Raw genomic sequence first — 16,134 nt, 5'->3', positions numbered from 1 at the left:
GCCTTTATTATTATTTAGTTCATGTATCCCCTGCCTTTCTCCCCAATGTGGACTCAGAGTGCCTGACATTGTTCTCTTCTCCTCCATTTTACCCTCATTAACAACCCCGTGAGGAAGGTTAGCCAGAATCTGTGTGGCAATCTGTGTGGCAAAGCAGCCTCTTAAAACCTCTGGGAAGGGTGGGGCAAGAGAAAGGAAGGCCCAGCAAGGGAGACTGTTGGCTCAGATTCCTATCACTCCCCAGGGCAGCCAAACCCCAGGAAATTCTCTGTTAGGCTAGCCCAGAAAAGGCAAAGGAAGGAGGGAAAGGTTGCTTCCGAGAGCTTAGAGGAGTGCCAGAATGACAGATGGACAGAGTGTGGCAGATCTCCCCAACCTTTGAGACCTTAGTCTGGTTGGAGCAGGTTCCCTGGGTGGGTGGGGTGTGACAGCCTCAGAGCCAAGCTACAAGTGACACCTGACACAGGTTGGACACTTGTCAGCTTCTCTCAAGTTTTGATGGGAAATGTAGGCATCCTGATCTTGCAGCTGTAAGGGAGAGCTAAGCTGTAAAACCAGGATGCCTACATTTCCCATAAAAACTTGAGGGAAGCTGACAAGTGTCCAACCTGTGTAAGGTGTCACTTGTAGCTTGGCTCTCAGACACCACCCAGGGCAAGGGGAATCTGACAGTTTTTTTTTAAAAAAAACAACAACCCTGGGATTCTGATTTCTCTCTCTTCCCATTGACTAGTTTACGTTTGAGCCACCTGTCGCCAGCTTGAGACTGACGGGTGAAAAAGAAGGCATCATGGACATTTTACCAAAAGATGGGATTCTGTATCTAAATGGGTCTGTAGACTGGGAAAAGAAAAAGGTTTACAAGTTACAGGTAAAGCAAATGTATGAAACAGGTTATTTTTTTAAAAAAGATTGTAATGTCTGCTTTCTTTCTCTTTTTTTGCCACCATTCATTTCCAATGAAGGTTTTGTGGAAAGGCAAGCTGTCTGCACATGACCTGGCCAGGCACTGACTGAATGCACGGGGCCTGAGCATGCATGGTACACTGAATGCATGGGGCACAGTGGACCTGAGCATGCTGGCCCCGCACCTCTGTCCACGTCTCCAAGGTGGGAACACACAAAAGATATGTCCTTTTGTATGTTCCCTCCCTGCTGCTTTCCAAATGTTGCCAATCACAGGGATGGTGCATATGTGCGGCTCCTTCCTCAGTGCATGAGCACTATGCTCATGAACTGGCAATTACACAGAGGAAGGGGGCAGGGCCAGTACACTCATGCCTCCTCTCCCTTCCCATATGTTCAGTAAATGCATGGAGGGGCCCTATATAGAGGGCTTCAAAGACAGTGCAGGTTTTCCAATCATTCACTCATAACAAACAGATGCTTCTAGAAAGCCATCCCTACGCCTAACTGTCTATGTGTTTTTTAATGTTTATGAATTATCAGTTTCAGGAATGTAGAATGAAATAAGAACAGTTTGTTTAAAAAAGGGAATCATTTATGCACATGCAACAAACACTTATTGTCTTAATCTAAATGCTTTCCTCAAGGATAGTTTCAGGTGGGTAGCTGTGTTGGTCTGTAGTGGAAGAGCAAGCTTTGGTCAAGTAGCACCTTACAGACTTAAAAGATTTCCAGGGCATGAGCTTTGGAGAGTCAGATATCTGATGAAGGGAGTTCGACTCTTGAAAGCTCATACCCTGGAAATCTAGGTGGTCTTTAAGGCGCTACTGGACCCAAACCTTGCTCTTTCGCTTTTCTTAAATTACTCCAACCCCTTTGCAGCACCTCGCTATGCTCAGTCATAGTAGCGAAGGGAGGATTTCTGGGATCATTTAAGCATGACAACAGCCAGACTGACCCACAAAAGGGAATTTTGCACAAGCAAAGTGTGTGTGGAGCTTGGAGCACCACTACTGTTTGGGAACACCAGTCACCACTGATTATTATCAAATATTCTCATAAACTGTCATTCTTCAATAGACTCTTTCACATTACACAAAAAAAACCCTGTTTTATGCAATGTGGTAAAGTGGGTTGAACCAGTACTTCAGACAGATAAGTGAGACAGCTGGCTTCACCCTGGCTATGGCCTTGAGATAGTGACAGAGTGCATCCACTTCCACTGATTACTTGATTGTGTGAGTGGAGACAGGGATTTCAGCCCCAAATCACTCTACCTATATCATGACCCCAGAAAGAATCTTCGATTTTCCTAGATAACACCTTTTGAGTGATTGGTTTATGCATTATGGCTAGATGAATGTGCCTAGTACATGGGTTGCAAGAAGATGAGTGGCCAAACTTCCTTTTGTTATGAGCTTTTAAAACTTCTTAGAATCATAGAATAGAAAAGTTGGAAGTGATCTCCAGGACCATCTAGTCCAACCCCCTGCACAATTCAGGAAATTCACAACTACCACCCCTCCCACACCCCCAGTGACCCCTCCTCCAACCCCAGAAGATGGCAAAAAACCTCCAGGATCCCTGGCCAAACTGGGTTTGGAGTGAGTTTTAATAGCCCTTCTCTTTCCACTCTGGCCTTTCCCTTTAAACCACAGTCCCAGCAGTTGCACTGCCTAAAACTGAAAAAAGAAAACTGTGCACAACGGTATTTCCATATCCCCTGCAAGGTGAAGTTCTACCTTAATGCATGCATGAAGGAAACCATGAACTGTCTTTGTTCAATCATTTCTTTCTTTCCCCCAACTTAGGTGGAAGGTTTGGATGCAAACAGAGTGATAGTGAAAGGCCCATATTCCATCACTGTAAATGTTGAAGACGTCAATGACAACCCACCCCAATTTGATCAGGAAAAATACTATGGAGTAGTGAGACAAAATTCCCGTGCAGGTATGTATTTACATATGTAGTTGAGTATTCAGTATTGTCTTGCACTGTTTAGAGGGCCAAGTTGAACAATATTACATTAAACGGGGATTATTGAGCTGTGATGCTTTCCAATGCTGCCAGAGACCATTAAAAATTGCGGAAGAATTAAAGAACTCAAAGGGAGTCCAAAGTTTCATTCATGTTTCCATTACGAACAGGCTAGATTCCCACCCCCCCAGGTTTGAAATTTAATGGAAGGGCAACTTTTCTTTTCACTATGCGTTTTGTTGCATTGGAAGTACCAAAGAAGATCTAAGTGTACTGCATAGGTCTTTCCTGCTCATGTTTCGGTGATGTGGCGCATGTACAAGCCTGTTACCTAGCAATACTGATTGAAAAATGAAATAGAGGTAAAATGGAATTTCAAGGGGCATTAAATCGGAGGGCAAAAGCCAAGTTGATAAGAAGTGGTCATGAGGCCCAAGAAGTGCATGTCCCGGTTTGAAATGTAACTTTGAGTCTCTCTACCCAAGACATCTTACATGGGGACAGTCAAGTGACTTACTTCCTGTGTGGTCTTGTGTTCAAGTGTACTCAGTCTCCCTAGCAGTGCATGTGTATCCACAATGGGAGAACAAATGTAAGATCTTTCACTTGATCCTACTCGTGTAAGATGTCTTGAGAGACTTTTTAATATTTTGTATGGCATGCTAAAATGTCTAAAGGCAACCCTGTCAAGAAGGTCACATTTTCATTCAACTATCCACTGCAACAACAAGATCTCTTTCAATCTTGGTCTCAGTTCAAAACACATCAGCCTATATTTAAAGTTAGGACTTTTGTTTCCAATATACATCACTTTACAATTATCTACATTGGGCTTCATTTGCACATTGCTGCCCATTCACCCAATTTAGAGAGCCTCCATCGTGAATTGTTTGGTATCATCCACAAACTTGGGTCACTACACTGCAATTCCAGATCATTTATGAACAAATTACACGGCATCGGTCCCAATACAGACCCCACTGCTAACTCCCCTCCATTGTGAGAACTGTTCATTTATTCCTACTCCCTCCTTCCTGTATTGTAACCATCCACAGATTTCCTGATGCCCTGTCTAGACTAGCCCTTTGGGTTATCTCTGTCATTCTGAAGAGGGTGATGGCTAAATTTAAAATCAGGAAGCCACCCCTCACCCCCACATGGCCTTTAGTGAAGAATGACATCGTTTGGTTCCATCCTTTTATGGTGTCTCTCTGTGTGTTTTAATCCAAACAGGAAAGCCCTTCATGTATGTTACTGCTCATGATCGCGATGACCCCAACACTCCACATGGACAGCTGATCTACAGCATTTTTCACCATTTCCCCAGCCCGTACCCTGAGATGCTTTTTCAAATTGACAATGTCACTGGAGCAATATCTACAAGCCTTACCGGTATGTAAATCTACTCTTGATAGTACCAAGTTCAGGCTATTAAGGGTGGAACTCTGACTTCCTTGTAGTTGCATGATTCTCTTCTCAGTTTTTTTTTTCTTTTCAGTTTTAGGCCATGCAACTGCTGAGACTGTAGTTTAAAGGGAAAGGCCAGAGTGGAAAGAGAAGGGCTATTAAAGCCCACCCAAAATCACCACCACCAAACTGCTTTTACCCATGCTGTGGAAAACTTGTAGGTACTTTTAAGTTTTCCCCCAGCAGGGATAAAAGTAGCTTTGGGGTGGTGATTTAATGAGAAAACAGTGGCTGCTTCCACGCAGGGGTGGGGAAAGGAACCACTGCAGCAGAAGCAACAGAGGGTGGGGTAGAGGTGGGTGGGGACACTTGGCTATACTCCCTGCCCCTCCCTCCGTGATCCCTTGAATTGATGCAGATGCACTGGGATAACCACAGTTGTTCCCCCCCCCCAGCAATTGCTACTCTCCCCTTTATGGCTGACCAGTGCAATGCAGCTGGGGGGGGCCCATTAAACAGTTTAAAGGGAAGGAGAAATGTGGAGCTTAGCTCAGTCTCTCCCTCAAATTGGCTGCAGCTTGCTGGTAGAGATTCCAGATGAAGGCTGTACCTTCAGCCACCTCTTTAAGCCAGAGCAAAGGAGGTGTTCGCCCATTTGGAAGGAGCCAGTGGTAAGCACAGTAATTCTAACTATGGTCCCCTCAAAAATTACAGTAAGAAACCATGCTTTCAAGTAGCAAAGTAGCGCAGATCACTCTGTATCTCTTGCTGTCTAGCTGGAAGTGTGTATGTGTCATGATGAGACATTTTAAAAAATCTAGATCTAAGATTCCTGGTGGGTGGGCATTTTGCCCTTCTGCTGCTTGCAGATCATGCAATTACAAGGGAACTTGGTTAGCTTTATCCATGATTATTGTTGGCAGACATGTAACCCTCAGCCATCATTAACATGAACAAGAGTGAGAAAGAAGTTTACTGTAGAAAGAAGGAATGGGGAAGGAATGCATGTTCTTGAAACTGGTCCTGGATTACTAACCATACTTTGCAGGGAATTTGCATTGTATCTATACTCACAAGTGGGGGAGGAATCTTGAGTTAATTGATCGTAATCATTTTTCAAGCAGCTGAGATGTTCCTTCCTTCCTGTGAATATTGTACCAGTTAAATAAAGTCCATTGAACCCTATGTGCTCTCTTAAATTTTCTAGGGGCTAGTAAGTTAAATCCCCAGGATGTGAACACGTTTCTCCTCGACATTTCGGTACAGGATATGGCAGGACAGTCAGCAAATTTTTTCAGGACTAATGTTGATGTAAATGTCACTGTGCTGGAAAATCTTTGGAAAGCACCTCCCCCTCTCAAGATCACAGAGAATTCTACTGAGCCACACCCCATCATCATTGCCCAGGTAGGATCTTGCAATTGGCTGAATAGCAAAGCACAGCTGGTTCTCCGCCCAACCCAAGCCATCCAGACAGCTGCAGGGGCTGAACTAGCTCCAGGCTAGCTGCAGCAGGGGAAGTGAGTGGCACTGCCTCCTGAGTGTTTGCTGCCATTGGTTGGATCCAGGAAGGGGGTGGATGTGCCTTGCCTGAGTGGATGAAACATCAGCTCTGAGTTCAACCCCTAAATTTCAATTTCCCATGTGTTGCTACATGTAATCCTTTTAACGAATTTATTTTGTGTATCCTCCCCCATGGACCCTTGAGTGGTTTGCTTGAGAAAATACAAATTTACTTGCATTGTACTTTTATGTCTTAGGCCAATAACCCTCAACCCACAAATAAATTATCACCCGCGTAATCTTACTAATACATTCAAAAATTTATTTATAACATACTCAACACGTATCATCACCACAAATAGTAGAAGTAATTAATTGCTGAATCACATAAATACTTATGATAACTCTATTCACAGTCAGAAAACCACTTTCACTGGTACCTTCAGGTTCCTACAATAGTTGATAAAGTGCTTAGTGCTCTAAGTGTTTCCAATATTATTATTGCACAAAGATATAAAGTGCAAATGCAATGCAGCACCATACAAACACTAGTCTTTTCAGTAGCATATAAGGTCCCGAGCACCATGCATCCAACTTGTAGGGTGAAATGTAATCATAAATAGTTCACTCCAGCTGACTGTATGGATTCCAATATATGAGCAGTCCTTTGATATTGCTTCTTCTGTAATAATGATTCCTCTAACGGGTTATCTAGATCATAATAATGCCCGTTTCAAAATATCTTTTTCAAAGAGTACAGACACTAGAGAAAAATACAGCAATTAATAATAATATACAACATATGGCTTTTATAACTGACAATAATAAACGGCATAGTAACACTTACATGATGACTTCTTCATAATGTCCCTTTTTGAATACCCAACCAACCAATCATTTCATCACTGTAAGCATATATCATTGCTGGTAACCATTAAATATTGTCCTTACCACACCTTCATACTGGGGAAAACCTTTTCTTAAAGTGAACCCTACTTAATACCACCTCAGCCTAGACAGCGTGAGAAGTCGTTGGCAACATTTAAACCTCTTGGTACCAGACTACCTAGCCTGAAAATCCAATAGGTCTCCTTCCTACGAAGTTCCCTTACAGCAGTCTCTGAACATCTTGAATTAGTCTTAAATAATATTGTAAAATGTATGTCATTTTCTCTATGAGTTTTTTATATGTAATGTTGCACAAATGGAGCCTCCACTACGCAATTTTTTATCCGTGATTGATGTTCATTTAAACGTATCCTGATGGAGCGTGTTGTACTGCCCACATACAGTAGACCACATGGACACTTGAAAAGATATACCACCCCTTCCGTATTGCAATTAACAAACTCATGTAGAGACCAAACTCCCAATTATTTCACTTCATCCTTTGTCATTACAAGGGGACATTGCTTACACCTTCCACGCTTATGTAGACCTGTAGGAAGACCAGTATCATAATCATTCTTTTTGTTGGTTGATAGCTGTTTACCGCATTTCTCTCAGTTGTAGCTAATTTACGCCAATAGCCCAGCATTAATAAAAGAGGTCCTTATTGCGCCTCCATATATCAAGATCAGAGCTTTCAGTTTTTAAACCTATATTTTTACTCTGCTTTGCTCAGGTTCAGTGGAATGAGCCAGGTGCAATATACGAAATCGTAAAAAAGGAGAAACCCCCTAATAAACTCCCGTTTACAGTTAATCAAGATGGGAACATTTATGTGACTGAACCACTGGACAGAGAAGAAAGAGAAATAGTAAGTATATGGAAGTGGACTGCACAGGATCTTTGAAGTGAAAGCATTCCTATAATGTTTGAAGACTTTTACAACTGCTGCTGTTACTACTAGCATTACATTTTCTAATTTCTAAACTGGGCTAGAGATGGAGAATCTTGCTTGGTGGGGGTGGGGAGGTAGATGAGAAAGATTTTCCCCCCTGGCCCTTACTTGCTATATGTGTCATGGCCCAGTCTGGACTCAGTGAGGGTGAGGTCTCCTCTGGAGGACAGGAGCCTTGTGTAGCCAGCCAGGACTCCTCAGGAGAAGAGGAGTTCTGTGTAGCCAGCCCTAGCCCTGACTCAGCAGAAGCCGGTGATCAAGAACAACAGCTGCTGGAGGATCAGAGCTCACAGCCAGCAGCTGAGGCAGAGGCACCAGCACCCTCTGGCCCCAATACCACAGGGGAAGCTCAGCCAAGGACAACAAGGCTACAGGTACAGCCCAGCCAAGGGCCTCTACCCACCCACCCAGATTCACCCATGCCCAAAGAAGGCCGCAGACAACACCAGAGATTGAAACTGCAGGAGAGACAGCACAGTGCTCGTCTCCTGAGCCAACGGCAGTGGCTGGAGAGCGATGATGAGTAACGTTAGGATGGAGCCCCAGCAGCTGGCTGAAAAACACACCTGGCCAAAAAAACCAGTCTGGGGAAACTGCCAGGTGTGGAAGCAATGTGTTGACGACCTGTAACCACTCCCTTGAACCTTGCATCTTGTTCTTGCCTGCACCTTGACTTGACACTCTTGTGCTCTGACCTACGGATTGAACTTGACATGGCTTTTGGATTCTGGACACACCTCTGGTGTTTACCTTGTGCTCTGACTACGAACTGGATCTGGCTTTTGAATCTTGAACGCTCATTTGGCCTCGTGTTAGTGCTTGGACTATCAGCTTGGGCAAGCCCAACCCATGACAATATGGATTTCAGTAAACAGTTGGGATGGATAGAATGTACTGGGATGTTGTTGTCACCAACAGTAAACTTTATAATAGAAATACAAGATATGCAACTTCTGTACCATTTGGTCATGACTTAGGAACATTGTTGGCACCTGGAACAAAGAGTTGGATACTTTTATCTCCCCCCCCCCCTCAGAGTCTCCCTGAAGTTCACTACTTGTACCCATATCTTTAGTGGGTAAGAGCACTGGCTCTCAAATGGCCATATGATTTGAATTTTCAATTGAAGACGAAAATTCATTAATGAATAGGATATCAAATGTTTTGTTTAATGGGTACTACAGAAGGCTTAACAGACTTGGGAAAATACAAGGTCATTGATGTCAATTCTCTTTGTATGGTATAAGAAATGGGAGAATTTAGCCATACTCTTAATCATTACGATGTATAGAAAAATAACTCAGGATGTTGCTTAGCATAAGCAGCTATCCAGAGCATTATCAGAGAATCCTGAGTTTAAAAAGTAACGTTGAGAAGGGTCGTTTGGTTTGAGATAAAGTTTTGGAATTGTAGCTTTCCTTCATATTACATGAAATAAAATGTTGCTGTTATTCATAATAGTAATGTTTCTCTTGCAGTATTCATTCTTTGTAGCGGCAAAGGATGAAGAAGGAGGGTGGCTAGCCCATCCAGTGGCGGTTAGTGTCACAGTGCAAGACATTAACGATAATCCCCCTGTGTGTGACAAAGCTCTGGCTACATTTGAAGTTCAGGAGAACGAACGTGTAGGTAAGAAAGCCTTACACCAGGCATGTAATGTATCATATGTTTAGAATCCAAACTGCTGAAACAGTGGTTACTGTCATTCATAACATCCTTCTCCAATATGCAAAGGCATTATCACTTTGTATTTAGTATTAGACTACTATAACACATTCTAATTGGATCTGCTTTTGAGAACCGACTCCCCAGATATGCCAGAATGTGGGCAGCCACCTTCTGTATTAGCTAAGGCTCCTTGGTCCTCTTAATGTGTTTGTTTGTTTGTTTAACTTATAGTATGCTCTCCCCGAAAGCAGGCTCAGAGCAGATAACAACATAGTTTGAATCTACATTAAATTTACCATTTAAAACCATACAAACTTACAGTTCAGCAGCCCATATTATCCATTTCTAAAATGTTTCTATGTGTGAGAGGTGAGGAACTGCAATGGTCCTACAGATGGAAGAGAGGAGTTACATTCCCTCTTCTTAGGTGGCCAGCCAGAAGGCTCATCCATAACTCAGTCTCAATCATATGACTGGCAGAACATCTCTGTCTTGCAAGCCTGGCAAAAAGATAAGAAATCTTGTTGAGCCTGGGCCTCAACAGATAGAGGGTTACACCAGATTGGTGCCATGACTGAAAAGGCCCTGGCTCTAGTTGAGGCCAGGAGAGCCTCCCTGGCCTCAATTGCCAATCCTCTTTTTTTCATCTTGATAAATTCTCAAGGAAAGATAAAATCACGGCAAGAAATTTGCGACGAAGGAAAGAAAATACAATGGCTTATATATCTTCAAGTGGTCTCTAGACTGAAGAAAGCTCTTAAGGATTATAGAGGTCAATTAAGGGATTTTACTGATTTTGAGAAGATAATCATGCAGAAAAAGAATAATATTTTGGGCCACGTTAACAAACTTTTACTTCAATATGATACAGAAACAGAACAAGTTAAAACTTGTATAATAAAATGGATGCAACATTTTAGAGAAGGAATAACATTTTTACAGTGGGCAAATTTATGGGCTAATGGGCATAAAATTTACAGCAAGCCAAACACTCAGAGAAAATTGGTATAAGATGTTTTTTAGATGATATATTACACCAAAAGATATTGAAAAAATGGATAATAAATATGTAGGGTCATGCTGGACGTGTGAGGAAGGAGATGGCTCTTTCATATGTGGTGGACATGGGAAAAAAGTAAAATAATTTGGAAAGATATACATGCTGATATTCAGAAGATTCAATTTTGTTATGAAACCCTAGACCATGCTGTTGAGAATTATACCAGACAATGTGGGCAGAACATTACATGAACTATTTCGATATTTGCTGATGGTGGCAAGAGTGGTAATGGCAAGTAAATGGAAAGAAAGAGAATGCCCAACCAGGGAAATCTGGAAGGACAAAATAATGCCTTGATGGCCAAATTGACAAATTACATAAATAGAAGGCCAATTAAAGAATGTGAAGAGAAATGGGGGAAATGTTTTGCTTATAATGGAAAAAATTTATAAGATGTCTTAGTCCTGCAGATTGGAAAATGATTGCATATTGATATATTTTACAATCTGATTGCAAGATAATTAGTTATATAAAGATAATAGACTGTATAATATTGAAATATTGGCAAAAAGTCAGCATTGTTAGTGTTAACCAGGGCTTTTTTGAGCTGGAACGCCCCTGAACGGCATTCCGGCAGCTCTGCAAAACGATCATGTGGGTGGTGGCCCCACCCATCCGATTCCTTCCTCCTCCTCAGCCCACTCTGTTCAGCAGCAGCAGTGCTGAGCTTAAAGGGTGAGTCTGTTACTCTTGTGTTGAAAGAAAAAAACCAGGCTCGGTAAGGGGTGGGGAGGTGCCCGGTAAGGGGCGGGGAGGGGAGGTGAGTGGGCCCAAATCAAGGGAGTGCTCTGGGGGTAGCTGTACCCTTCCGGGAGTGACTTCACATCCGGGAAGAGACGTCACTTCTGGGAAGAGGCAGCACTTCTGGAATGACGTGTTTCCAGTGGCATGTGCGCACATGACATAATAGAGAGTTCCACCACCTCTTTTCCCAGAAAAAAAGCCCTGCTGTTAGCTAAAGTATATGTAATAGGTAATGAAGATAAGGAGCAGAAATAGGTTAGATTTCTTAATAGTACTTTATCTTAAGGCTCTTAAAGGTGATAATCAGTTATATTAAGTAATAAGCAGTGTTAGTGTTAATAATTGTTCTTTTTTCTTACTAAAATAATGAGTAGAAATAAGTTTGAATTTTGCATGTGTTGTTTGTTTTGGTAAAATATTTAATCACTATTTTAATAACTGTAAAGGTCATGACTTTGATACTTTATATTTTAATAATCCTTGTAGTACATAGTTTTTCATATCTGCCTTGCTTCTCCCCTTTTTCTCCTCTTCTGTACCCTATTTTTGCTTTAATAAAATTTAAAAAAATTAAAAAGAAAGAAAACAGAGTGGAGACAAGTTCAGTTTTATACCTGAAATCACTATGAGGACTGTATCTCATTGATGGCACTCAGCCAATTAGAGTTCCTTTGGCAAGATATTGGATCCTGGCAATTAATCAGCATGGTTTCTGGCTAGCACTCTGATGTGATCTTGAAGCTAGGTGACTGTGGGCAGCAGCAACTCTACAGTGAGCTCACATACTTTGAAAGAAGGGCAATCCCTTCCCCTGAGATGCAGGGTACCTACCCTTCATGCCTAGACAACTTAGAAGTCTCCATTTTTATATTTGCTGGGTGGGTGAGAGAAAGGCCTATGTCCTTTCAAAGGACTTGTGGAGCTCTGGAGTACCCTTGTGGACCAAGTTTGAGAAACAATGCTCTTGAAGATCCCTTTTTTGGGAATTTCTATTCTACCATTTGTTTCCTGGGATTTACACCTGAGATATTTTTAGTAGTTTTACAATTTTTAAAAGAAAAATATGTTCAATTGTGCATTTGTGCTAACTTGAGTAATTTCAAATATTTTCCCCACCACCCAGGGAATGATATAGGAATTCTGAAGGCTTCTGACCGAGATGAACAAGGCACACTTAACTCTCGCTTGAAGTACCGCATTGTAGAGCAGAGCCCACAAGTCCCTTTAGGGAACATGTTCCGCATCGAATTTGAAACAGGGAAGTTGCAGTTATTTCGCTCTGCATTAAATAGACAGGTAGCTTCTAACTACTCTGTGAAGGTGGAAGTGGCGGATCCAGGTCAGTATATCACTTGGAAAATTATTCTTCCCCCAACAAATCATTGGGGGGGGGGGAACGACAGAGGAGGTTTAGTACACAAACTGCAAACTTCAGTGAGTTCCTTATTGGGGAAGCAGTTTGTCTAGAACTGTCCTACTTATTTCTGTTGTTTGTGGACATATTCACCATGTCCAAGGCAGGAAAGCGATGTCTGCAGAGCAGGCTGCTTCTGGAATAGTCAACTGATTAAGGAATCCATGAGTGGTTCAACTGTCTGGCTTTTAATCGTCCTAAGCAGTGTTACACTGTTAGAGAGCAATCATAAGCAGATCTACTCGGAATCCTATTCAGGTCTATTCAACATTGCTTACTTCTAGTTATGCAGAGATCCAACAATATGGTTGCCAGCCTTTGCCTGGAAATGGGCAGGAGGTTTACTAGGTTGGAGGGGCCTCGAGTTCGGGTGGAAAGGTGTAAATGGTGTCATGCACCACTCTGGGAATCCTGCCATAGGGATTCTTAGAGTGTCACTGTGATACAGTGATGTCACTACTTGCTTTTGGCTAGAAATGATGTCAAAGCATGTGTGGCACTGGCTTCCTCCCCCCTTTCCCTCCCACTGCTGATTTTAGCAATGGTGGGCAATGGGTTGCAATGGCCAGTGACTGCATCCAGCTGATAATTGGCAACTCTATCTCCAACAGGCCTTTCAAACATAATGCTACAAACACATTGCTTTCAAACACATTGCTACAGAACCCATCACTAAATACCACCAAGGTACCACTTCAGTAAGAAAAAATACAAGAGCCTAGTCAGTCCAAAAAGCATTGGATTGGATTGGAACCCAAAATTGCATTCCGCTAGTATAAGGCATTCCTGCCAGTAGAATGGAATTTTTCTCACACAATACACTTGAGCAGCCAAATTCTGATTCTGGAGGATGAGAGTCCCTCAGGAACAAAATGAAGGGTAGGAATTTGCAATGGGAGGGGGAATCAGTTATATTCTTTTCCCTTCTCTGAGTGGAAAATGATCTTTGGACCTCAACCTTTGACTGTAGGGAACAGTGCTGCCTCATGCACATAACAAATTTAATGTGTCAAATCATTGCATAATTATGATTGTGTTTTAGTTGTATATACTTTAAAATGTTGTAGTGAAATATTTGAGAATCACTCATCTATATAGAACAGCTGGTATTTGACACTGTTGTATTCTCTGCAGCATTCAAAACACTGTGCAATGTGGAAATAAATGTCATAGATATCAATGATCAGATCCCTGTGTTTGAAAAATCAGATGTAAGTATACAGTTTATTTACTTTGCTTTTACAGTATCTACAAATATCATGTACTTGACCATCATGGTTCTTCCAGTCCCATAAGGGTGGGCAAGCATGCAGAAGCAGCTTTCTGCACACACATTCCCAATTAGATCATAGTTTCAGGTGGGCAGCTATGTATCTGATGATGTGAGCTTTGACTCACAAAAGCTGATACCCTGGAAAACCTTGTTGGTCTTTAAGGTGCTACTGGACTCAAATTTTGCCCAACTAGATTAGGAATTGTTAATTCAGAAAGGAAGTATGTGTATGGGTCTCATAGCTAAATTACCCCCTACCTGACTTTCAAGGTAAAGGGGGCTGGCAAACTTAACCACCTGATAATGTGGAACTAAAGGGTAGATTAAGCATGTGCTAGCAAAAATGGTGTTACTATGGAAAGCTCTTTTTTCCTTGCCATAACTCCTAGGGCCATCTCTTTAGATATATCCGTTCAGTCTGAGGGCTCTGCTAATAAGTTCTGAAACAGATGTGGCACTGGAGGCAGACACGTTGACATGCCTTGTTGTGAGCGAACACAATAGCAGCAATTGAGAGGATTCTAGGTTATGTGGCAAGTACTCCTAGACCTTAAGGTGGAGAAAGGAAGAGCTCGCTGCACATTTTCTGTGGTATCCGCATGACAAGTGAAACACGTAGCCCAAAGATGAACCAGACTGATTTTAACTGGTGATTAGTACTGTTAAATTGGACAGTGCCAACCAGTTGTTGGGTGTAACTGTGTTTTCAAACAATGGCTGAACTGTGCTAGCAAATAAAGGGCTGATTCACACGCAACAACGTCCTTGTGGCCATCTCAAGGACTCTGTGTTACACATGCACCACAAGTTCTGTGCCTCCCCAATACATGGAATCGAATTCTGGTTGTGCCTATGCTATACACAGAGAAAAGACATCAGCCACCCTTTCCATTTTTTACAAGCTCTGTGGAACTGCTGCTTGCTCCATTGGGAAACTTGTGTGTCATGAATGGCTACGTTGCAAGACTTTCAACAGAGCAAGCAGTAGCTCCCTGGGGCCATTTCAGTTTGGAAAAAAAATGGGTGGGTGGAGGTTGATGCCCCTTCTTCATGTACACTGCAGTCTTGATGGGAATATGGCAACCACAAGAGTGAGAGATTCAGAACACCTGGCACATGTGGGATACCAAGTCCTGGAGGCAGCCACAAGAACTTGGTATCATGTGAATTGGCCCTAATACAGCAAGTATGTCAGTGAGTATTAGGAGGTGGTAAGGCCTCTGCTAGACATGCAGAAGGTCACAGGTTCAACTCCCAGCATCTCCAGTTGAAAGGATCAGGCAGTGGATGATGTGAAAGACCTCTGCCTGAGACCCACAGAGAGCTGTTGTCAGTCTGAGTAGACAATACTGACCTTGATAATCTGATTTAGTATAAGGCAGCTTTATGAATAGAGTCTTCAAAAATGAGTAATACTGGAAACAGAAAGGAGTGCTGTACTTATTTTCATCTGTGAAATGTCAGACAATATACAATGTGGCATCATGGTAAAACCAGAATCTTTTGAATGATCATAAGAAATTTCTTTTAATGTTTAAAAAAGGGGACTGCAAACTGGAATAGTGCAAGGCAGTAGATGCATACTGTGAAAGGTACAGAAAGAACTCTCTGATCAATGCAGCAGCAATTAATGATAAGTTCATATGCACAAAGTCCTCCATTCACTGCATAAACCTGAACAACTCAAAGGCAATGTTCTTTCAACCACACCAAACCTGATGTTTCATGTTTTATTTCTTGTTTCTTTCTTAGTACGGTTCTTTTACTTTGCCAGAAGACAGACCAGTTGGAACTATATTATTGGAAATTCAAGCTACAGATGCTGATGAGCCATTCACTGGAAGCTCTCAAATCATATACACAATCACAAAAGGAGATCCAAACAATACTTTTTTAATAGAGACAGATCTCAAAACAAACAAAGGATATGTTAAAATTAATAAGGTGAATAATTTGGGTAGAAAGGGAAGATCGTTAATAAAATGTTTAATATTTACCTCATAAACAAGTTGCTAAGGAGTGTGTCCATGAGCAAATGGGAAGAACCTACAAATTGTAAGAAAGGCAACAGCTGTTCCTAGCACTTAGCTTTGAAGTTTATGAAGTGATTGCAATGTATCTGAAGAGGTACAGGATGAATTTTCTTCCACACAACACCTCCGTATTAGCGATTAGATGGAAATGTTCAAGTAGTGGCTTGACTCCCAACACAGAGCCAGTTTGGTGTAGTGGTTAAGAGCAGCAGGACTTACTTTCGGGAGGATAATAATAACACACTTTGTAAACTTCTCTGAATGGGTGTTAAGTTGTCCTGAAGAGTGGTATATAAATCGAATGTT

General features: G+C 42.0%; 1 protein-coding gene across 1 annotated transcript in view; it reads left to right on the top strand.

Moving 5' to 3' along the window:
• The window catches only part of CDH17 (cadherin 17), a 48,858-nt gene that overhangs the window by 20,279 nt on the left and 12,445 nt on the right, over window positions 1-16,134 (top strand). Inside the window, exons 4-12 of the mRNA XM_054986053.1 lie at window positions 734-871; window positions 2,718-2,856; window positions 4,117-4,275; window positions 5,498-5,697; window positions 7,418-7,552; window positions 9,115-9,265; window positions 12,232-12,447; window positions 13,657-13,733; window positions 15,548-15,739. Of these exons, the coding sequence (XP_054842028.1) occupies window positions 734-871; window positions 2,718-2,856; window positions 4,117-4,275; window positions 5,498-5,697; window positions 7,418-7,552; window positions 9,115-9,265; window positions 12,232-12,447; window positions 13,657-13,733; window positions 15,548-15,739 (1,407 nt within the window). The remainder of the gene's footprint in view (window positions 1-733; window positions 872-2,717; window positions 2,857-4,116; window positions 4,276-5,497; window positions 5,698-7,417; window positions 7,553-9,114; window positions 9,266-12,231; window positions 12,448-13,656; window positions 13,734-15,547; window positions 15,740-16,134) is intronic.

The sequence above is a fragment of the Eublepharis macularius genome, chromosome 7, assembly GCF_028583425.1.
Source record: "Eublepharis macularius isolate TG4126 chromosome 7, MPM_Emac_v1.0, whole genome shotgun sequence".
In the NCBI taxonomy this organism is placed as follows: domain Eukaryota; kingdom Metazoa; phylum Chordata; class Lepidosauria; order Squamata; family Eublepharidae; genus Eublepharis; species Eublepharis macularius.
This window is presented reverse-complemented; position numbering and strand designations above follow the sequence as displayed.